Below are 25,166 nucleotides of genomic sequence, written 5' to 3'. Positions count from 1 at the left end.
GGGACAAATAGTGTGTGGCAGGATTCAGCTCATCATGTTTATTACGTGGCCAGAGCCAACAGCAAACTCTTTTTTTTTTTTTTAGAGGGCGAAAGAGTAAAACAGAGAACAACAACCACAAATTGTTGAATTTAATTTTCATTTTGGATGTATTCCAATTTCATCAACTCAAATACTCCGCATTCGAGTTATATATATACCGCCAGACCGCCCGCATGTGCCACGCCTTGCCACACACACATGCTGAGAGAGTAAGAGAGTTAGAGAACTTTGCTTTGCCAAATTGCTTTCTGCTACTGGTAGTCTGATGCTGCGTATACGTAATATTTGTTAACTGAAAATTAAAGCCAACAAAGCCAACTAAAATGAGGTTGGCGAATGGTTTCTGGGTTTTTGGGGTTTGAGTTTTGGGTTTGGCTGGATTTGCTGCGACAACCATAATGTGCAATTACACACTTCGTTTTGGGGTTTCCCCCTTTTCCCGTATGATCCTCCAATTCCGTCCACTTGGTCTTGCGCTTCGTATGATTTTGGGCTGTTTTTTTGAGGGGGAAGTGTAGTGAAGGAGTTGGAAGGAATAGTGTGCTAGCTAGTCTCGGTCTAGTCACGCATAAGTAACGAGCCACATAATTTTCATTTCAATGAATGTTGCCCCACATTAACTTGCCGCACGTTCCACCATTACATGACAGCTCTCTTGCTCTCGCTCTCGTCTTTCGTCTCATTTTTTCTATATATGTGTATGTATGTATGTATATGAGTGCGACATGTTTTGAATTTATGCTGAAAACGTGCATAAAACTATATAGAGTTGGGTGAGCGTGTGTGTGTGCGTGTGTGTGTGTGGGTGGGTGCCATTCGATCTTGTGTCATGTAAATTGCATAAAGATATCAAAATGAAATTGCTCTTTTCAACTGGCTGCCATTTTCTTTTCCTCTTACTCTTGCCAAAAGTGTCAACAACTGGACAAAAAGGTGGCGTCGTTCTTTTACCTTTTATCCTTTTCTTTCTTTCTTTTTTTGTTGTTTTTCATATGGCCATCGATCAATTTAATAATTCTTTTCCAACAGTCTGCTGACATGCATCAATTGTAGTTGGTAGTTGCTGTTGCTGCTCTTGTTGAAATGGCTGAAATGGTGTGGCGCCACAAGCTGCAGGCAGCTGGCTCACCATTTTTGGTTTTATTTTTTTGTTGCCCAACCACTTCCTGCAGCTTTTGTTTTACCCATCTTCCTTTCTTTCTCTCTCTCTCTCTCTTACTCTTTCTGAATGTGTGTGCTTTCAGTCGCCATGTGTCCTTGGTAATTTATTCTTGTTGAGTGCCATGTGCGAATTATTGTCAGCGATTTGTTGCAAATTTAAAGGTATTAAAAGGCTTCGACTAACGGCATCAACAGAAACAAAAAAAAAAAAAAAAAAAACCAATCGAGCCAAAACGAAAGACAAATTGTTTCCAAGAGCTGAACAATAAAACGAGAGCAATGTGAGAGAGATTATAGAGAAAGACTTGAAATTGAAAAATATTCCACCATGTTTCTTTTGGAACATGTAGGATTTGGATTGGCTTTAACTATTCCGTTGGTTTATAAATCAAATTCATATTCACATATAAGAATTGAACTTCGATATTCTGTGTGGTAGCTGCAATTTACCACATTTAGTTGTCAGCTAGAAGTAATAAAAGTTGCAAACATAAGACCACTTAATTTGTCACTAAGGATTTTAAAATAAGGTAAAGAATTGATATGAAATTGTCTTTTAATGGCAACTTAACCTTTTAATCTATTTCATACTCAAATTTCATACCAATTTTCTTAAACTCAAATGAAAAATAATATATTTTATTGGGTTTCTGGGGAGATCCTGAACTTTTAGTTCAATTTGCCAATTAGCATTTCATTTCGAATTCACCTGAAAACCCGTAATGCATAATTTATTTAGCAAGTATAAATCAAAGCCAGGAACACGCAGAAAAACAAAATAAAACCCAAAAAGGCTAAAAAGGAGCTGTAAAACCCATTAACAATTACACAGAGCATTTTATTTACTCTTTTTTTCTTGTCCTCCTCTTAATGGTTGACAACCATAATAAAAAAAAAAAAAAAAAACGAGAGAAAGCAAAAGGAACTAAAGAAATGCGATAGAGAGACAGAGAGAGGGAGAGAAAAAAAGGCAACCAGAAATGATAACCTAATTAAGCTGAGGCGGCTCACCTTTTTCTCCATTTTATTTATTTTGTGTTTTTTTTTTCTCTGTTACTTTCGGTTTTTAGAGGGGAAATTTTTATGCCTGACAATGTTTCCTTCTTTGTCTGTATGTGTGCGTTTTCCCCACTGTTTCCTTTCTCCCTCTCTCTCTCTCTCTCTCTCTCTCTCTCTCTCTCTCTCTCTTGAGCCTAGAAGCAGCTGCCATTACAAGGCGAATTACATGAAGAAAATGTCAAACATTCCGACTGTCGATGGCCTCGTTGTGATTATACATACCAAACCAGTGCAGGAAGAAGCAAAAAAAAAAAAAAAAAGGAAAGCAAAGAAAAGGAGAACAAGAGAAAGGGCAGAGAGACAAAAGTTGAAGAAGAAATCAGGCCAACAGAAAATTTTAGCCAACAAAATGGGCATTAAAGTTTCATTTTTATCTGGGGGGCTGTTTTCTTCGTTTTCTACGCTTATTTGCCTTTCTCTTTTTATCCTCACGTTCTCTACGACTTCGCTTTCGACTTCATACGCGTTTTTAATTTCCCCACAGTTTATCGCTGCTTCCTTTTCATTTGAGGCCCCCAAAAGGACCAAAACTGAGTACTGGACTGGACTACTACTGGGCGGCTGCCATTCAATGCCATTTCATTTACTTCCGTTTCATTGGATCGCTTTCTCTCACTCATTCTCTGTTTGGGCTCCCTTTTATTTTTTTTTTTTCGGGGTCCTTTTTGCTCTGTGGCTTGTAATTGCTAATATCCGCTTTTAATTAAGCAACTTCCTTTTCAGTCCGCATTGTGGTTCGGTTCATAGTCTATGTGTGTGTGTGTGTATGTGTGTATTCTGGTCTGGCTTTCAGTTTTGTTCAGTTTTTATTTATATTTCCCTTTTTTGTTTTTCTTTTTTTTTCCGTTTTTGGTGTTTCGTTTTGTGTATGACCCGAAAACCTAGTATATAATTCATAGAACGCTCGTTTTGAAAGGGAGATATAGAGAGCAAGTTGAAATAAAACTTCAATTAGTCCTACGCATTTCTCTGTCTGATAGAAAAAGCGTTTTCTAATTTTCCAGGCACTTTTATCTAAAATAAACGCAATTCAATGGTCCATAGTGAAGCTTCAAGCTTGCCATTCGAACCCGTTCATCCTCGTCCATACTCGTTCTACTCTACTTTCCACTCTCTGTTGTATGGCAATAAAGTTTCACGAAGCATATCAATTGCCCCTCAACGTATGCAATGGGTTTTTTTCGCTCTTTATTTTTTGTTTTCTTTTTTCTTTTTTGCTGTTGTTCTGTATGTGTAAAACGATGAGACCCAAACAACAGTAACAGCAGCAACAAGAACAACAGAGAAGAAACAAGCTTGATTGGGGTCAAATCAACATGGGTAGCCACTGGGCATGGCCAGCTCCTCCGCCACCGTCACCGCCATTGCTTCCACCTCCACACCATCCTTCTCTAGAATTCACAGCTCTTGCTTCTCTCTTGTTCAATTTTTGCTTTTGGTTTTGTTCAATATTCACTACAGGCCAAGTGCAAACAGGCAGCGGCTGCTGCATCTATACGTTCTATAGAGGGGTCAGTCGACGAGCTGCCTGTAGCATTTGTGGTTAAAAATTGAACATGAAAATGGGTTTGGAGGCTTCGCAGAGACAGGTGAAAATTGCCATAAAAAAACAAAAACAACAAAGAAAGAAAAAGCAAAAACTACAGAAAACAAAAAATACATAGAGGTGGCCACAAGCCGTTAGGCACCACGTTATAAAACTCTCATGCAACACATTTTGCTACACTTGCAGAAAATATCATTGAGGAAATTGTTTACTTAGAAATACAAAAACCTTTAGATACTTGATCAAAGTGCCGAAATCGGGCAAAGTTTAAAGACATTATTGATTTTGAAGTTCGGGTATTTAATCGGGTCGTAATTGTTATTCATTAGAGAATAATTCTTTTTCTACTTATTTCAAATTAAAAGTCTTCTACTTCTTTGATGTTTTGACAACTCACAAAAAGGAATAACATTGCATCAGCTTTAAAAACTTCTTAAACTTAAATTTTCTATAAGGCTTTCTTGGAGGCTTTGCTTGATAGTTACAGTTACTTTAGTTGACTCAATTAATTTAAAGTTATAGTTTAAAATAAAATGAATATCATATTCGAGAATTTTGCTGTCTACTGGAGCTAGATAATTTTCCATCATATGAAATAGTTCTAACGTTATCGCTTACAAAAGAAATTTCCTACATTGTAGCTTTAAGATTCCTCTAGTAAAATAACTTTCTTATGCATTTCATTTTACTGATTTTATGTAGGGCTTGATTTTTGTCAAGTGTTTAAACTGTTTGGTTGTTATTGCAGTTGACCTGTTGTAAATAAATTTTCAAATTGTTTGATGTCAACGAGGAGCGAGCAGCAACAGAAGGAGAGTCCATGCCACGTGTCCTGCCATAGCATGCATTAATTAAGCTTGACTTGGGCCAAAAATGTCACCACATTTGGCACGAAAGAGACAGAGCTATAGAAAAAGAACATTTGGTAAGCGGCAGAAAGTGGACTCAATTGTATTTTGGGCAATTTCGAGTTTAATGGCCAACTAGAAGAGAAAGAGAGGGAGAGAGAGAGAGAGTGGGCCAATACACGGCAGCCAACAGACAAATCTAGTGCAACTAAGCGGCTTAGGCGAGTTGTTGTTGTTGCTATTGCTTTGGCCTTTGCCATTCGGAAAGGAAAGCCAAGTTAAAGCTGCTAAGCTGCTTTTTTCCATTGATTTTTTTCTTCTTTTTTATGATGTGAAGTGAAGTGATGGTATTTTACAGGCAAATTGGTTATCAATTGTTTAATTGTTCAATCACCGTTTGCTATAAATCTCAAGTAAAATCAATAAGTGTGGAAATCGTTCAGGTAAATCTCTTACTTTCTGTCTGTCTCTCTCTTTCTCTCTGGCCACGACCAACTGTTGCTGCTGTGAATGTTGCTGGTTGCTGCTCCTTTTTGCAGCAATTACTCAGTTTTACGATTCATTAAATCTTTATGTCGCTCGGGCATAATGGATTAAAATGCAGCTTCTATGAGGTGTGTGTGTGTGTGTTGGGGCAAAGAGTTTTACAATTTACTACCATCTCTCTTAACCCCTCTCTCTTACGATGCCTGTGTGTGTTTGGTTGTGTTAAATGTGTGTAATGGAGTGCGGCTAATGGCATTTTTATGCTTTTGTTGAAGCGGCTTAAAGACACCAGCGCGAAAAAAAATTGCCAGGGCTCAAAAGTTGGAGAGCAAAAAATTAGGTGGTCAAATATTTGCCAATTTTTTTTTGCGCCGGGGCGTGTTTGGTTGGTTGGTTGGTTTGAGGTTTGTCATCTACAGCTATGCCGCATAAATTTTCTTTGCTCTATGCAAATCTCTATCTGCATCTCTTTCAGCACACACACCCACACAAAACTCTGTCCATCTTTCTCTCTCTCTTTCGTTTTGTGGCCCCGTTTCTATCTCTATCTCCATCTCTTGGTGCTGCGTGTAAATGAAATGTAAGCAGAGTGTCGCATATTTCATGACACGCTGCATAAAATACAATCGTATTTTAGTTAACGAACAAGCATTCTAACACCCTCCTATCCCACCTCACCTCTCTCTCACTCTGTCTCTCTCTCCCTCTCTCTTGGGATGTATGCAAATGTAAGGATGGAGGCAGGGAGGTAAATGTGGGTGGCAACTGACCACTGTATCACTGTGGCTAGCTGCAACATAAAAGCAACTTTATGGCCATGTTGCTGTTGCTGCTCCTGGAAATCCTTGGCCCTGGGTCCGGCGTAATCTTTTATGCCCATTGGGTTTTATGTTTTTGTTTTCTTGTCTCTTTTGTTAGCAGTGTTCCTGCTGTTGGTGCTTCTGCTACTGCCCCCGATTATAGTTCGTTGGTGTCATTATTTTATTGCCTTGAACTTAAATTTCTTTGCTTAAAATTAGGCCAAGAGAAAATTGTGTCCCTCCGTGTCACTACCCCTCTCTGATTGTCCGTCTCTGTGTATTATTTTTATCGTTCGACCTGCTTTGTGTACAAATTTCCTATTTATCGATAAAGTCCTCCTTCTCCCAACTGTTTGCAACCTTTAGCTAGTCACATAAAATGAAACATTTTTGTATGTCGCAGACAAAATGCGTTGTTAAACATGTTTTGGGTCAATATCATAAGCCATGATAGTTATAAGCCACAAAATGTTAGACAAACACTTAAGGCAGACGGAGAAAGAGGGAAAACGAAGGCAACAACAAAAGCCATCATATATATGTATATAGACAGAGAGAGAGAGAGAGTGAGCAAGACAGAAAAGAGGAAAGTGGGTGAGAGGAATGAGGCAAATCTACCACCTTGACAAGGGATATAAGTGAGGGTTCGGACCATAAAAATGAAAACCACAGAAATTGCATTTTTCGTGTCGGGGGCTTCATGTCCTGGGGAATGTCCTGCTTACGTGTGTGTGTGATGTGCGTGTATGTCTCTCTGTCTAGCTCAATATGTGTGTGTGCGTCTGTGTGTGTGTATGTGTGTGCTTATTTTGTCATTTACTTGTATCCCTTTTAATGCGACCCAAAAAATTAGTTTTTATTGTCACACGAGAGACACACACATACAGAGAGTCTTGTCCTTTCTCCCCTCTCACTTGGCCTTCTCTGCTCGCTTAGGTTTCTCCATTTCAGTTATTAAGCCTTTTGTCTTTATTTTATATGTTTTACAATCTCTACGTTACGTTGATGACATTTGGAGTCATCATCCAAAAGGACCCACAACGAATTGAATGTGTGCGGCGGCTTTTTGTGGTTTCTCTTGGCATCTTCTCGTTCTCATTCTCTTTCTTTCCTTTTTTGTGGTGTCTCTTTGTCTGTATGTGTATATGTGTCTCTTTAAATGTTAAGCTTTAGATTACAATTTGACTCCGGCTTGTATCCCATATAGAACTATTTTATTAGTTTGTTCTTTTGCCCTAAACCTCACAAAAGGAAATTTTAATTGCCCCATTAAGTGGTTCAATAAAATTTTAGCAAAATGCCAAGCAATGTGTATTCAATTTCAATAAATTCTTGGTTAAGTAAATTGTTGCCACAAAAAAAGGGGTTTTTAAATATGCACTGAGATACAATTCGTATGTAAATTGCACAATATTTAGGCACAGGATATATATAATTTTGTTTCTTGTTTTTGTATTGTTTGGGAATTGAAATTTCTGTGATAAAATGCGAAAACTAACTACAAATAAAATCGAACATAAAAACATTATGGGTTTGTTTAAGTTAACACACCGTGACTATGAATATAAAGACTAAACAAAACGAATTAGTCGTTAATTAGAGTCTACTTAAAGCGCAGAAGTGTTAATTAACTTTGGTTTTCTTACAACTAAATAGGCTTAGTTAAAGGTGACAATCTGCTTCAATTAGTCAAATACTAACGACTTCAAAGGCAAACAAAAGTCAGACGTGAAATATCCCAATCTAGTCTTTACATCTAAACTATTAAATATTAGTACTAATGTAATAAATAATTTATTCCATTCGATTTGTTAAACCAAAATACTGTAAAATTTGCATTATTTAAATTTGTTTAACTCCCTTCACCTATGTAATTTAGCTCTTAAAGCTGGCATAATGTTTTCTGTGCTTAATAAAGTTCAATTTTGGTTGGTTACTTGAAAGAGATGGTAATGGAGAGGGAATTGTGGGAAGGGGGAAATGCAAATGACATTGACTTTGTGTGGTAGGGTGGGGGTAAAAAAGGCGCGAGTGTTTTCTACTCGCACCGCATTCTCGTTGAGCCCAAGTGCGTTAAATTTATTTATTATCATTGTCAGCACAGCGTCATCATTTGGGGCAAAGTGTCATTTAGGCAAGAAGCAGCAGCAGAGTAGAGCAGAGCAGAGTGGAGCAATGGCAGCAGTCGAAACATGCCACAAAATTGACACAGAAAACGAAGCATAAAGAAAAAGTACCGCACAAATAACATCAAGTTCAAAGCTAATGGGCTAAAGAAGGAAGCAAGAGAGGAGTAAGAGAGGACTAAAGGACCTTCTGCTTTTGCTCTCCTCGCGAGCTTGCTGAGGCATAATCGAAGAGACGAACCCACCCACACACAGACAGACAGACAATGCATGCGGCATGTGGCATGTAGCAAGTGGCAAAACTGTTTGTATAGTCAAGAACGAAAGCGAAAAGCAAAAAGGAAAAAGTGAGGGAGAAATTTTTGGGTAAGGATGGGCAGAGAGGAAAGGAAAGGGAAATAATGTACGCATTAATTCCTCATTTAAATTCAGCGGCGCGTACAACGCATTAGTTGTTGCCAACACCCCCGAAAATACTCTCCTCCCTCCTTCTACTTCTTACTCATCCCCTTTGTGTCTGCCTTCAGCTAATGCTGTCTTACTACTTTTCTTTTTTTTTTTGGGTTTTTTTTTTTTTTTTTTGTTTTGCTGGCGACACTTTTTGCTTCCTCTTCAAGTGTTTTTCGATTGCCTTAAAAGCAAAAATTTCAACGCCTAAGCGAAAGTGATCAGCATGTTCCTCTCCCTCCCCTTTCTACACCTCCCACCCACTCAAGCAACCCTTTCCAACTTTTTCACTCGAAAACTACTTATTCGAAGCAAGTGGAGCGGCAGCAAGTTTTCTTTTTTTCCTCTTTCTCTCTCAGTGTACTTTCTTCGAAGAAATTAGCATAATGCCTGAAATTATGCAACGCCTTTGCCACTTGAGTTACAGTTTGCTGCTGATGTTGTTGTTGTTGTTGCCACATTGTGTGTGGCACTTTAAGTGCACTTTGAGTCGAAAGAAGAAAAACAAACAACAAATGCAACAGCAACTGAAGGTGTTGCTTCTCGGGCTTCTGGTCGGGATGCTGTCTGGGGTAAGACAATGGCCCAGGTCAAGTAAATCAACGTATTACACTTGGTAATGTGACAGACTTATTTCGTAGTTCATCTGAAAGGCGTTGAAGGGGTGAAGGGTAGACAAAAGCCAGTCGAGCAGTGGATACCAGTAAGTGCAATAGCTCTGATAATGCCAATAATTCAATTATCCTGCTGCGCTTTTCTCTCCACTCTCTCTTTCTCTCTCCACCAAACTGCCGCTCCATCTCATTCTTGCTTATTGTTATTGCCAAACCAAGTGACTTTGCTGTTGATGTTGTTATGGATGCACTTACAGAGCAGCTCCTTGCTGGGTGATATGTATTAAGAAGTCACTTAACTGACAGCCAGATAACAAGACAACTGTAGCAAACACCAGACACAGAAACAGAAACAGCAGCCATAGCAGCCACAGCAGGGCGTAAATTGAAAACAATAGTTGCAATCCAAAACGACACACGAAACGTATCAATCTGAAAGTGCTAAAGTCCCTCTTTCTCCCTCTATCTAGTTGGTATCTCTGTCGCTCTCTATATCTGTTTGTCTCTATCTCTCTCCTGTGTGTGTTATAAATACAAATAAATGAGTACAGAATATTGTCTGTGTAAGCCGTACAGGGTGTATAGCAAAAGCATCGTAAAATTTAATAAAAGTTGTAAAATAATTTAATTCTAATAAAGTCTAAAAGAATATTAAGCAACTTTTAATAAGCAAAAGAAAGTAATTCAAAGTCATAAGAATCCTGTTGTAGTTTATTAGTTAGTTTATCAAATGGAAATTGATAGTGGAAAATACCTTACCAGTGAATAAGGACTTATAGATTAAGCCCGTTAAAAACTTTAATAAGTTTTCCAATGTTGATTTTCTTTCAACATTAATTTATTGCTTAATTGCTGTGAGCACCCTGTATTTGCAATGAAATGGCCCATTGAAATTGATATGAAATTTACATGACCAAGTCCTTTACATCTCTTCTCCTTTCCCTGGCAGCTGCCACCGCCCTTTGTGCCACCTCATCTACTCCTCTTTGCTATTTGTTTATCTTACTGATGATAATAATGGCTTACACGAATATTTAATGGAAGACAGTTTCAGAGATTAAAGTGCTAGGGCAATATCACACACACACACACAAAGAGAAAGAGAGAGAGAGTAAGAGATTCACACACAGATAGGGACAGACAGGGGAATGGAACTTGGATACCGACATTAATTGTCAGCATTATTTCATTACGTTTCATTCATTAAAAGTTTGTGTTTTCTTTATTTTTTTTTTTTTTTTAAGCATGACAACAATAATATCCTAAAAAAAAAATATACAAAAAATGTGTAAAGGAAAACTTGTGGATAAATTAAGGACAGAGCTTTCCATCCACTTCCCAAGGGGAAGGAGCGAAGCTAACGTAAAGTTGGGAATAGGATTGGGAGGGAATTATGGCTCATTAAATGACATAATGCTAGAGGGAGAAATTGAGAAATATATATGCATAAATGTATGCTATATACACATAAAGCTGATATTTGGCAGCTGCTTTGACTCCTTCTTCACGTTTTCTGCTATGCCTGGTTTAAGTGCCTCAAACCTCAATCGCCTTGTCGGCCTGCTAATGTCTTTCTAATACACAGACACGCAGAAACATGCCACGCAGGACACCCCAGGACATGCGTGGCATAATATAGTCTTAGCGAGATTTCTCTGCCAACCATTTTCCTCACACTCTTTCTCTCTTGGTGTCTCAGTCTCGGTTTCTCTCTTAACTGCCATTGCGTCTTTTTCAATTACACACATAATTAAATATGCTACCGCCCCTTAGTGGGCCTGTCTCTGTGTGTGTGTGTGTGGGCGTGGTATCCCGCGGGGTTTAAGCCTAGGCAAACAATTTTTCTCTTTCCGACTGTGCGAGTGTGTGTGTGTGCGTGTGTGTGCGATGATGCCAGGCAAATCTCTTACCAAATCTCTCCCAATTGTACGATATTCTTTTTTCCTTTTCCCATTTTGTAGATTTTAATAAACATTTAGATAATTAAATTTAATCGCAGGCTTTTATTTTACATTAGCACAGAGCATATAAAGTGGGACCACATGTGTCCCCCTAAAACCCCTCCTACTCGAAATCCACCCTCCTCTCTATATTTTTTTCTCCTTTTTGCCACACTTTCCATTTAAATGGCAAATTTTATTTGCCTTGGCCAAAATTCAATTTGCCACCAAAGTTAGCAAAAGAAGAGAAATGCTGATGAGCATGAGGAGAGGAGAGTGTGTGTGTGTGTGGGTACATGTGGACAAACATTTCCATCTCTTAGTTTGCTTAAATTTATTTGCATAGGCTCAATTGTGTTCATTTTCTTTCCCACATCCACTCTCGACTAGGCAAACAAAATTTGTGGTTTAGATAATTGCAAAAAACGAACAAAAAAAAAAGTTGGCAAAAAAAAAACCAAACATGAAAAAATAAAAATGAAAACCCTCTCTTTTTCTATTCTCTCTTTCTCTTTTTCTCTCTCTCTCTTGTCCCATGTTTATTTGTTAACATAATTTAGCTTAGTCTTCGAAAATAAAATACAATTTGCCGGATTTTAATAACCGCAGCTGACACTTTTTCGGGCTAAGTGCAAGCCATAAAACTTACCTTAAAACAAAAAGGAGAAAACCCACTGAAACGAAAAGAAGTTGAAACGGAAATGAAAACCACAATTTAGGATGGCAAAACAAAATAACAGCGCAAAAGAAAATAAAAGAAAAAAAACTGCAAAAAATAATGGCCAAAAGTATTTAGAGAGCAAAAGGAAACCAACGACTTTTAGCCCATACATCTAACACCAAAAACACAGATGGAAGAGCCAAAATAGGAAAGAGGGAGAGAGGGTATGAGTGGGTATCGAGACAGGACTGATATCTGGCGAAAAAGCCAAAACAAAACATACATAAATTGCTGGCAAAAAGTGTGTGGAAAAGTGTTTTCCCCAAATAAATTTCTATTAAACACAAATGAGCAGGGCAAAAAAAAAAAAAAAGTACGAGAACCCACCCAAAAAGTTGTTGAAAAAGTTTCTTTGGCCGCATACACACACACACACATATTCTCCCCGGAAAAAAGCGCGTGTGCTCAGAAGATTGACAAACATTTCTAGATATCTTTGCTACTCCACATCCCATTCAATTCCATACACTGGGCCTTCCCTTTTACTCATGGTTTCTTTGATAACTTTTGTGCCAACAATAATTATGTTGATTACAACAAGAGTAAAAGCAGAAAGAAAGCCAAGCACCAAAGAGGAAAACTTTCTTTCTTTCCTTTTTTTTTTTTTTGCTCTCCCACTCTTTATCGAGCCTCATCAATGACTGTGCTAAGTGTTCTTGTTCTTGTTGTTATTTGTGTTTAAAAAGGGCTTCAATTATATGTTAATATACGTGCAAGAAACAAAAAAAGAGGAACCCCAAAATTGGCAATTCACGGCATATGGCTATATAGAAATAGATGGCATTTTATTTATCGAGGGGTGAATGTTGCTTTGATATTTCACTTTATTAATAACTAACCAAACTATTAGGGTCATAATGTAATTTAGCAATCCGGCAAAGTGCTTATTTTTGGACAACTTCAAAGAAAATTCATGAATAGGTTTTAAAGTCCTAAACGTATGTTGTAATTGTTGAATAACTAAGGAAAGGATATAGGACAAGAATTTAATTTTATACTTGTTTGACTAAACTAGTATTCACGTATATTCACAACTATCTCACAACTCACAATCTGGTTTACAAAAACTTATTAAAATTAACATTAAAATAAGTTTTTAATGAATTTGTTTGATTTCGTTTTGAAATTTAAAGAGCTTGACATTTTGATTTACTTTTTTGCAAACTAAAATAGTTATAATTACTTTATTAGTCACACTTTATATCAAAATTTGAGGTAGGAATATAATTTTAGACCTCTGTGGAAATGGACATTATGTCGAAATGTCGTTCGTAATGGATAGTCGGTGACAAAAATTCGAAACCACTTTTGTAATTCAGTAATAATTAATTATATTTCCGTTACTGAATAAATGTATTTTACTGTTCTTCCATTGATTATTATTACTATGTGTGTGTGCAATGGACGACAATTTCTCTAGTTACATGCACATATTTAATTTATGTGCCCTGCTAAGTATGCTATATATTTTGAACAGTTCATGCTGTGTTTTTTGGGGGGAGACTCCCATGTTAAAGTTTAATTAAAAATGTTTGCGCTACCGAAAATTAATTATTAGCTAACAAATAGAACGCAAACAATTGAAACCACCGCAACAATTAGACTAATTACAGATAACAATAACAATAACAACAACGCCCGAAAAAATATTGAAATTTTGAACTGCGAAAAACTAATTAACTTTAAACGTTCGTTCATTTTGGTTTTTAGCTTGGCATGTTTATAGATAGCTTTGAGCTTGAACTAAACAACCAACTGGCCATCAATCAGTTAGAAAGAACCAAAAAGGATATGGGAAGGTGAAGGGAGTGGCGAAACTCACCTGGCTATGTCCTCTGCCAGGAGCAATTTGAAAGTCGCGTCTAATCTTTGGCCTGTTGGCTCTCATGTGATTTGTTTGCCGAGGCGAGGCAGGCAGCAGGCAACAGCGTGGCATAAATCAAAATGCCATTTTTGATAGCAGTACAGCTAGTACTAGGAAGTTGGCTAGCTCTTACCTTCCCTTTCATCTCCTCCCCTCTCATCTTCTCTAGAGAATTTATTTTTTGGCTTTCTTTGTGTGTGTGTGTGTGTGTGTGGTCGGTGTCTGTTTAAACAATATATCAAATTGCTTTTGCATTCCGCGCATGTTACTCGTACATTTTATTTAGATTTTTCCACTAAGATTGCCAGACTTTTGCTGCATTGTCTGTCCAGGAAATGGAAAATAAGTGCAACACCAGCAGCAGCAGCCGGAGACTCTACTCCACTCCGCACATTAATCATGACTAACGTGTTGTTGTTGAGACTTTCCTACCCATCTTTTCCCCTCTCACATACTCTTCACTGATTCATAACACATTATAGCATAGTTTTTTTTTGTTCATCCTTTCTTTATCCCTTTCACTTGCCGTACGCAAAAGCAGAAAAAAAAAAACAAATAGGGAAGAAAAAAGGGTTAAGAAATTTATGTGTTGCAATTATTTTGCCTTGGAGGAAATAACACTTAAAGTGATTTACACACACACACACACACAGACACCAAATGGTCAAAGAGAGGACCCCACCAACTGCTTCCCTTACCCCGTTCCCCAGTTACTATTGTTGTTATTGCTTGCTGCTTATTCCGCCTCATTGAGTTTGCCCAAAAACGAAGAATACAAATGAGTTACGAAATTTGTGGAATATATTTATATATATTTTATTTTTTTCTTTGCCTCTGTTCATAGGAGGTAGACAGCTTTAAGCCAGACAGTACCCTACCCCGCCCCAATCTATCCAAAAATGTAAGCTTTTCATATATTGAAATTGTTGCAACAAAGAGGCGTGGCCAATGCCCCTGCAGCAAGTACAGCAATAGCAACAGAATTTTCCTTGTTTGCTCACTCGTCCATGTGCTGAGCCCCCCATGTTGTTTACACAATGACACAGAATTTGTGAAGGCCAGAAAGAGAAGGCGGGGAAAAGAGATAGGAGGAGGGTATTGGGATGAACAGATGATGGGGGCCCAGCTCGTTTTCGGCTTTTATGGTGCACTTAATTGTCGGCTCCATTAAGGCCAATGCCTAAAAGTATGCAATGTGTGCAAAATTATTACCTGTAATTGCGCCAGGCATAAAACATAATTTCAATACCCTAAATTGTACAAGTGGTGGGGTATATTGTTGAGAAAAACTCTATATTAAATTTTTCTGAATGTATGTATAAATATTTGAAAAGGACATATCGGGTACGATTGCCTGTCTAGTTGGCCCTGGATTCTGTTCTTTTCTTAACTTTAAATGTACTAATTAAATAAAAAAAAAACGTATAAAATAACTGATGATCAAATAAAGTCATGATAATTTGGAGTCAGATCTTTGTTTAATTTTGATTTGAATGTTGCCTTAAAAGGTATAAATCTCAATATGTACATACATATAATGTACATATGTACATGTTAGAATAATTTTTCTAGGGTATTGAAGTTCTTTGTATATAATTTTTCCAAATTCCTCTGCTTGGTTGGCTTTATAATTTATGCTGTTCCGTTGTTGTTTTTTTTCTGTTTATAATGCTGGCTGCTTAATGTGGCTGATATATTTTTGGCAAATTGAATTGCTCTCACGTTAATGGACAAACTTTTAAGTGAAATTTATTTTAACTCTTTCCTTCTCTCTCTCTCTTTCTCTTTTGCAGACCTGCTATGAATTGGAACGGTATCTGCACGATGAGCCCAAGCTACAGAAAATTCACAGTGAATTGGATACCGCTTGGGGTATATTCTCGACACCTGCCCGCCTGTTAGAAGAATTGAAAATAAAAGAGCAAAATTTGGATACGATATCGACCACATCGTCGGTATCATCGAATTGTTCGGGTATCTCCTGGGATAGCAATGGCTCCGCCCAGACATTGAGCTGTTCGGTGCTGGTCAAACAGGAGCGCATCGATGAGGAGGATGAGGCGGGCGTTGTGGGTGTGGGTGTCGATGATAAGATGAGTGTGTTGTTTGCAGCGCCGCCATCGGCCATTTCGCCAAATCCTAGCATTAGCAGTGGAGGAAATATGACGCCCACCAGCAGCACTATTAGCAACACTAGCAACAGCAACATCAACACTAGCACTAGCAATCAAATGAGCAATTGCAATACCATCACATTGAGCTCAAGCAGCAGCTCAGCGCCGGGTATTAAGGTGCGCGTTTTGCAGGCCAAAAGCCAGCATCATCAGCATCATTTGGGCCATCATGTGCAGGATTTTGTATTGCCCACATTAACGCCGCCATCATCGCCCGAGTCCAGCCTGCGAACACATAACTATGCTGCGCAACCGCAACAGCAACAAAGATCGAAACAAATTGATGCCAGCGAGTTGGCTGCTTTGATTCAACAGCAGCAGCAGCAACAACAACAGCAGCAGCAGCAACAGCAATCAAATTCCACCCCCCTACAGCAATTTTACGCTTTACCAGCCATCAATTGTCAGTTAAAGGTCAGCAGCAGCCAACAATGACGCAATTGCAACAGCAGCAACAACAATTGGCTGTACAGCATTTGAGCATATCGCCGCAGGCTTTAACTAGCAGCAGCAGCAACAGCAACAGCAGCAACAGTAGTTCCAGCAGCAACAGCAACACCAACAGCAGCATTAATTCACCGAGCACATCACCCAGCGAGACTAACAACACTAGCGCCGCCAGCAGCAACACTAATGTCATTACCAGCAGTAGCAGCAGCAGTAACAACAACAGCAACGATCAGGCTAGCATCACTAACAACACCAACAGCAACACCGCCACCGCCACCGCCGCCACTACCAACATTCCCCGCAGCACCATTGTACGTTTGACCACGGCCAATGGAAAGCCAGGTGCCGCTGGCATAAGTCTAGCACGTGTCATACAAATGCAAAACAATGGCCAATCTAATGTTGCTGCCGTACTGACAGCAGCAGCCACCAGCAACAACAACAGCAATAACATACAGCAACAAGTTGTTAATTCGCCGCGTAGTGACAAATCCACAAATGGTAAGCCGCACAGCAACAACTTGACCCACTTTTGACTATAGACTAAAAGTTGATTTCTTTTTAGCTTCTGCCAAAAGCCATCACCCGCGCCAACATCATAGCAGCAGTAACAGCAGCAGCAGCAGCAGTGATCATAGCCCGGATGCCAAACGTCGGATACACAAGTGCCAATTTCTGGGCTGTAAAAAAGTCTATACGAAAAGTTCACATCTGAAGGCCCACCAAAGAACGCACACAGGTGAGTGCACTGCAGAGAGGACGAGCGATGGGTTTTTTTGGTGTCGGTTTAAGTGTCTTTTTTTCGAGGTCACACGCATGACTTGATGAAGGGAATTTTTGGGCCTCTGCAACTGACATTTTTGTTCACCGCCAGAGTGCTGAAATATGCAAATTTGGCAAAAAAAAAAAAGAAGGAAAACCAGAGAAATATATGCGACTAGCTTATAAACTTGCCCCGAAGTGTCAAGTCTATCAAAGTAGGCCAATAGCAAACTAAAGCCGAACTATTTCATATATTTTTTAGTAAAAGATGAAGGATTTACAAACTTTGGGGGAAAAAGGTGTAAAGAGAACATAACTATTTAACCAAAACTTTGAATATTTTGCAAAATATTTTTGTCAATCTAAAACTAATTTTGAGATGTCTGAATCGATTTTATATGAAAATAGAAATCAGTTTATAGATAAGCCTCTTTTCCAGCCATTTGATACTGTAAAATAGTCCTCTAAGATTCCAAACGTTCTTATCATCTGAAGTCTAATCAATTCTAAGACAAAGTAACATTCCCAAATATTAACTGCCAACTAGTTCCAAGCTCTTTCACAATTTCATAGACCCAGCAAGAGATCAATTAAAGTTTTTTGCTAAGAGCTCGACAATTCGTCTATGCCTTCATCTGATAGATTTTGAGTTTACAGTTTGGTGCTACGTGCTTTGGTCTGGTTACCCTTAATAAATCAGAGACCTGCGACAACAACAACAGCAAGCATACAATGCTGGGGACAGGCTCCTGTGTGACACACAAGTGACATGTTGCATTGTGTTTGCCCTGACACTGTCCACTGAAGCCAGCGCTGACGCTCCCTTTCGAATAAAAAAACAAAAACGAAAACCAACAAACATGCAGAAATCAACTCAAGTGGGAACGTGGGTAAAGTACAGGTGGGAAACCTCATAGCATGACAGCAAGAGAAAGAGCTGTGGGGGTGATGCTTGAAATTTCAATAAAAATCGCATAACTCAAAAATGAAATATTGGTCACACACACACACACACACTTACACACCGATAGAGACAGCTATACAGAATGAGAGACAAACCTAGCATTGAATTGTAATTTTATTACATGGTAGGAAAATCTATTGATTTCTACTCGATGCTGTTGAAAAGTTTTTTGCATGCGTGAGCAATTGCCAAACCAAAAACAAAAGTAAGCAAACAAAAAAAAAAATGAAAAACACACACACACTTAACCCATAAATTCAAACCAAAAACTCAAATCCTAGAGAGAAGAATAGAGAAAAAGAAATTGTGAGAAATATATGATGGCCAGAGATTGCATTTAAATTGCCATTCTTGGCAAGAAATCAACAAAAAATTTGAGACTTTAAATTTAATACGAAACCAAAAAAAACAGGCACAAATTCAACAGAAATTTCAAAACGGGGCGCTTTTAAAGTGTTGAGTGAAAAGTGAATATGTAAGAAGGAAAATTACCAACAATTTAAATGTCTAGTAATTTAAAATCAGAACTTTAATTAACTTTCTTGTGTTCTTAGTAGTAAATCAGTTTAGATCATAGGTTAACCAGAAATCTATATTAAAACCCTTTTTACTCAACGACTATTTCTGAAATCAACTAAGGTAAAGGCGAAATAAAACAGTTTTCAATAGATTACTACTTCTTAGAAAGCTTATATTTAGATTAATTCTACTTGGATCCAGTAATGACTCCCACTCACTCCCCTTCCACTTCTATACTCAACAGGCAAACGCCAATTCTACACTTCGCTCCCGGCTTTTGAAAATCCAAATATCAAACTACTCTGAATTTAGGCCATTTGCAGTTTACTTACCAGTTTGAAGTCGTTTGCCTTTTAAAAAGGCTTCAAATCCAATCATCATCATCATTATCATCACAGATTATTCAGATTTTCAATTGGGGTAAAAGTAAACATAGCCCCGAGGACATTTCCCATCCCCTTTTACACAAAAGCCGTTTATATTCGATTCCCAAAAGGAGTTAAGATTTTAATTAACATTCAATAAGCGCAACAGCAAAAACAACAACCAACCAAAACGGAAGGGAAAACTTTTGTTTAATAAAAATCCATAACAGTCAAAAACTTTTTGCCAAGCTTAATAAAATCATCAGTTTATCTTTAACAAACACTTTTTTTGTGTGTTACATAGAGTTCGAGCGGTGAGGAGTGGGGGTTGCTTTTCTAGGCTTTCTAGTACAAGTTTAAATTTGTTTTACTTTTTCCTTTTCTTCTAATTAATTACACATGTTAAATCAAAATCAAAAGTCAAGGTGTTGAAGCGATAAGATTGAAACATTTGATTTCAAATGCTCCAAGAAAGAAGAAAATACAAAATCGCAAAAAAATATGCCCGATTACCCTAAAATAAAGGGTAAGAAGGGTATTCTTAGTTGCTCAAATTTTAGAATATTCATATCGCTAGTGAGTCAATTCATTTTAATTGCCATTTTTACAATTTAGTTAACAGAGTCCAAGTTAAATTCTTTAAAAAACATTTTACAATAAACAGTTTCACCTAAACAGGGTATTTTAAAGTCGTGCCAATTAAGATTGAGTAAAGATTCTATTTGGAATTTCTTTTTATACTTTTCGTTATATTTTTTTTTTTTTTTTTTTTTTTGTTTGCTTAAAAGAAAACGTAATTATTTTAATGACACCATGGAGACCTTTCGAGACCTTCGGACCCCAAGACCATTTGGAAAATGTCTATGACCAAAATTAAAGTAGCGAAAATTTAATGAATTACGTTTTTTGCATACACAACAAAAAAAGCAAAGAAAAAAACCGACAACGAAACGAAAATTAAGCTTGAAAATTTTCATTAAATTTTCTTTTAATGTTGTCGCTTAACACTCCGAACACACATACACACACACACATACACACTCCCACATAGAAAATAATTGATGATGACCTATTATTCAGTTGCCCTTGAGAGGGAGAAGCAGATGAAGAAGAAGGGAGACAATTCTCAGACTTGTCGGATGTATGAGAATAGGAGCCAATCCCTGGGGTTAGGCAAATTAATTTGATTTGGGAGTTTCCGGCCAACCGAAAATTAATTAGAAATCCATTCAAATTCGCGAGCGCCAACAATTAAAGAGCTAAATAAATTTTGCCACAAAGTGAGAGATAAATCGAGGCAGACAGACAGAGACAGAATGAGAGTGAGGAAAAGAGTGAAAGATTTCAATTAGTTAAACGCAGGCGGCTATAAAAATGCCAGAGTTGCAGCCAGTTAAGTGAGGATGGGAGGAGGGATGTGGCGAGGTAAGTCACTGAGCGAGGGAGTTGAAAACCGTTAAGAAAAAGATTACAAGTGCAATCAAGTGAAAAGACGCAAACAGACCATAAAAATTGTGTTGAGTGCAAAAAGCCGAGAAGGCAAAAATAAAAAAAAGGGGGGCAAAGAAAAGCGAAAAACCCAAGCCATGCAACGAGAAGAAAGAAAAATTTTCCAACTGCTTCTGCTGCTGCATCTTTTCCACCCGCTAGTTTCATGTCTTTGGCCCCACACCCCATGTCTTTGGCCCCCACAGAGGAAGAAATTCTTTTCTATTGGCCTGAAATTAAAACCCCAGCGAAATTTATAAAATATTAACTGGCTGTTGGCTGCTGCTTCTGCTGTTAAGCGGCTGTCGTTGGTTGCTCCTTCTCGGTCTTTCCTCTCTGGCTGGTTTCCTGCTCTCCTTCCTTGCTTTCTTCCTTATTGGCGTTTTAAACAATTTACAAGTCTTACTTGGGTTCATTTTATGGCCTCAACTGCAACTAAAAACTATCAATATCAAAGGCACTAGTCGGTAGACAAACGGCTGAGGTTAAGTTTTAACTGCCTTCGGCTCAATAAATTAACATTGCTTGGCGTCCTTCTGACGCGCTGTGTGCTTAAATCAGTATTTGGGCCAATTGATTGGCTTTTTGGCCAAAATAAAAGTAATTAAAAAATTTCACCAAAAGACGTGAATGAAATGTATAAAGAAGTAAATACCATTACGATCTAGATTTGAGGGAAACATTTATAGGTTTTGTGTCTTTAAATTGATATCTTTGCCGATACATTTCGATTTTCATTTTTGGGTTTCGGTTTGATTTTGTTCGTTTATTTTTTGGTTCTTCTTGGCTACGTTTCGCTTTTCATTTTCGGGCCATTCGGATATATTTTTCCTCAATGGCCAGATAACATGACCATTTTTCGGTTGCTGCTGCTTTATCGCCAAAATACCAAATACGAGACTCCTGGGGTGGACCAATTGGGCAAAGAGAGAACGAGGCAACCGTTTGCACTTTGTGCATTTGACGCTGATTTACACACACACATAGTAACACACACACACACACACATACAAACTAACCAAGCCCAACCAGGCCAAAAAAGAAAAAAAAAAACGTCAGGAACTGCCTTGGCCAAGAAGAAAAAGAAGAAGCAGTAGCAAAAGCAGAAGCACTGCATCCCTTGAGTTTTTGGGCATCTGGTTTATTTATGGCCAATGCTTCGATTTTCAAACAGTTCTGACAACATGCCAAAGTGCAAGTGGCAGACGGCCCACACTCACCCACACACATAAGCAGAACAAACACACACACATTCCTACACCCACACACACTCTCAGTTATTCGTAGATAGGGACAATTCTTTGGGCCAGAGTAAACACAAATGGAAATTAAGAGAGCAAGTCCAACAGAAAAAAAAAGATGGGCAAGAAAATGAAGGGCTAGAAGGAGGCAAGAACCAGAGTAGCAAAAGCAGAAGCTACGAAAACAGGCAGTGGAAAACATTCAACTGAGAAGAAGTGGCAGAGGAAAAGGCAAACGGAGGCCGCAAGTGCATAATGTGAAATTGAGCACGGAAATATCACACATTTCCGCATGCATTAAGTTTTAAGCCAAGCCAAGCCAAGTGTATGTGTGTGTGTGTGTGTGTGTGTGTGTGATTGTATGCGTTTGTATATGTGGCGCGTTACAAAGTTTTCCACTCAGCTTTATGCATTTTTCTTGGCTGTCGTCGTCGTCTACTTGCCGGTTATCTTGTTCCAGTTCTGTTTTTTTTTTCCTCTTATTCCCCCAAAATATACCCTTTAAAGGAAATTGGGGATATTCGAGAAGAGGTAGATTTAAATTTATTTCTAGGATATATTTTCATGTCAGAACAAATTATTATATATTATTTTGAATTAAGGCGAAAGCACTTAATAAATCAATCTAATCTATTTATCAAGGCCAAATGAAGATTCTCGGTGTATAAGTCATAGAAGTTATACTAAGTAAATGATATCATCAAAAGACTCAATCGTGACCAATACCGGAAGTGGAATAGAATTTAGTTTTCATAAGTAGCTCTGAGACTTCTCTCTAGTATATTAAGATTACTCAAATTAACAGTTTTTACAATAAAATCATTCATATCCTAAAAACAATTTCGACAGCTAGAAGTCAAATTAAATGCCAAAGAACTCGATTGATCTCATAAGTAATTTAGGGTAGTAAAGCTTCGTTTTTGTTTCATTTAGCCTGGTTATTTTCTTTTTATTCTATGCCCTTTATCTTAGTTCGTTTTTTTTTCCTTTTTTGAACGGGAAAGCAACGGCGGCAATTTCCTGCCTGGGCTGCTGTTTGTCTTTTAAACTCAAATAATTTTGCAATTTTTTCTACAGTTTTGCCTCTCTCTCTCGGTTTTTGGCCAGCTTTACACATTGGGATCTGTGAGTTGAACTCCTGGTACTGGTTCTATAGCTAGTTCTCGCTCTGTTCAGTTTCTGGGTTCCTCTTTTATACAATTTTTAGGTTTTATGCTTTTGTGTGAAATTACAACTTCTGCATTTCCTTTTCCTTTTTGGCTTGCTCTCCTCTGTTTCGTTCGCTTGTACGTTCGCCTTCTCAGTGAATTCTGGTTCTGGCTTTCGGCGCTTTGGCTGCCAGCCGCTTGCCTTGTATCCTTGTATCCTTTGAGGCTTTTGGCACGCATGAAAAATGTTGGCAAAGCATCGCGTTTGGCACATCGTACCGACGACTCTGCTCCTGTTGTTGCTGCTGCTGCCACGATTCGTCGTTTTGGGTTTTCATTTTTCAGTTTTTCATTTTTAATTGTCTTAAATTCCTGGCTCTGCGTTCGTTTTTTTTTTCAGTTCTTTTTCTTTGTTTTACCCCCTTTTTGTGCTGTTCTCTTGTTTTATGTTTTGTTTACTTGTGTTTTACTTTATGCATATTTGAGCAAAAAACTTTTTTTCATTTTGGTTGCCATTTCTGAGGCACAAAAGTGGTAAATAAAAAATGCTTCACAATTAGTCTAGAGCAACGACCATGAGTTACCCTGTGAAACCTTTATCTATACAAGGCATAATTTACTTGACTAAGGGAATCACCTTTGCTTTAAGAATACAGAAGCAAACAAAAGATATTTCTTGGTCCATTTCTAATGATACCTTCTTAGTTCTCAACCACAGGGTATATATGGTGCTGCCTCCTTTTTGTTTTCTCTCATTTGTCGGGAATATTTATGGTAGCACAAATTGCAGAGAACTAGCAAATTTCTGCATCTACTAGTAACTTATTTAATAAGAATTCTTCCCACGTTTTTCATTTAACTTATTTTCTTTTCGCATTTTCTCTCTCTTTCTTTCAACTATTTGCAGGTGAGAAGCCGTACAAATGCTCTTGGGAAGGCTGCGAATGGCGTTTCGCTCGTAGTGATGAACTGACTCGACACTATCGCAAGCATACGGGAGCCAAACCCTTCAAATGCCGCAACTGTGATCGCTGTTTCTCTCGTTCCGATCATTTGGCCCTGCACATGAAGCGTCATATGTGAGGAGAGATCTAAACTACAATCAGATCGACTAATTTGAGAAAATAGTTGTTAGTAGTTAGAGCATCATCTCTAAGGATAAGAGAGGAAAAAGAAGTAGAAGAGAAGCCACCACCAACCACCTAATGGGAAGTTCATTTAAGTGAAAACTGTGTGCCATCAAAAAACAAAACAACAAAAACAACTTTTCAAAAGAAACAAAACGGAACGATGAAATTGGAACAAAAAACCCAAAAACAACAACTTGAGTAACGCAAAATCAAAAATCACATCACAAGCACAAACAAAACATAGGAAAAAGCAAAGAATGAATGAAAGTAATATGAAAAAAGTTTTCTAGGAATTCCGTTTTTAAATTAATTCATTAATTTAATATAATTAATTGTCATTTATCGTTTCCAATTTGTTGCCTTTTTATGTAATTTTATTTTTAGCAGAACACAAAAAAAAAAAAACAAAAACAAATTATTGTACAATTTACCAAAGCTAAGCAACAAAAGCAAAAAAAAAAAAAAAAAAAAAAAACTAAAACAAAAAAAAATCAAAAAACTTTACAAGAAAAAAATTCGATTTTTGTTTTCTTAATGTAAACACTGCCAAAACAAAAATCAAAAGAAAAAAAAAACACACAAATTATTAAGAGAAAAAGTTTAATTAAGTTAAACACCCCCCGCCTCAGCCATCCACATTAGCCCCCATTCGCCCCCCCTTCCCCGCCCCCTACATTGTACGTAAAAGAAAAAGAGAAACAAAAAGTGAAACAAGTGCAAAATATGTTTAAAACAAACATTAAAAAAAATTTAACAAAAAACACATACAAACAAAAAAAAAAACAACAAATAAAAAGTTAAATGCTTATTTTTCTTAAATTAATTTTAATTGTAATTTAATTGTTGTCTAGATCTGAATTTTTTATATACATATATATTATATGTATGTATAATTCAATTGCATATTAAAATTGAACTTAATCTAATTTCCCTTCCTTTTTGGCGCTAAAACCAATTACTATTTTTCATTTCAATTTTTTTTTTAATATTTTTTTGTTTCCTAAAGCAATTTTGTTGCTATGTTTTTAATTATATATAAATATATATTTATAGATCTATTTGTATACTATAGAGTTTAAAATTCATCAACTTTCTTAAATGCCTTTTTGCTTTTAGTGACGGAAAAGTATTACATTGAAAAAAAAAAAACAGAAACAAAATTTTTCATCTTCTTATATTTTGAACAAACAAATCAAAAAAAAAAAAAAAAAAAAGCAAACAAAATTATTTGCATAAAAAAATTCTTCTTTATGTGCCTCATTAATTTTAAA

At 37.4% G+C, this 25,166-nt stretch overlaps 1 protein-coding gene across 1 annotated transcript in view; it reads left to right on the top strand.

Moving 5' to 3' along the window:
• The window catches only part of luna, a 132,252-nt gene extending 107,417 nt beyond the window's left edge, over positions 1 to 24,835 (top strand). The window contains 4 exon segments of the mRNA XM_068290415.1: positions 15,448 to 16,195; positions 16,198 to 16,779; positions 16,844 to 17,017; positions 23,673 to 24,835. Of these exon segments, the coding sequence (XP_068146516.1) occupies positions 15,448 to 16,195; positions 16,198 to 16,779; positions 16,844 to 17,017; positions 23,673 to 23,848 (1,680 nt within the window). The 3' untranslated portion in view covers positions 23,849 to 24,835.
• The last annotated feature ends 331 nt before the right edge of the window (positions 24,836 to 25,166 follow it).

The sequence above is a fragment of the Drosophila tropicalis genome, unplaced genomic scaffold, assembly GCF_018151085.1.
Source record: "Drosophila tropicalis isolate 14030-0801.00 unplaced genomic scaffold, ASM1815108v1 contig_593, whole genome shotgun sequence".
NCBI lineage: Eukaryota > Metazoa > Arthropoda > Insecta > Diptera > Drosophilidae > Drosophila > Drosophila tropicalis.
Note: the sequence above shows the minus strand (reverse complement) of the source record. Positions and strands in the feature narration are given on the sequence as shown.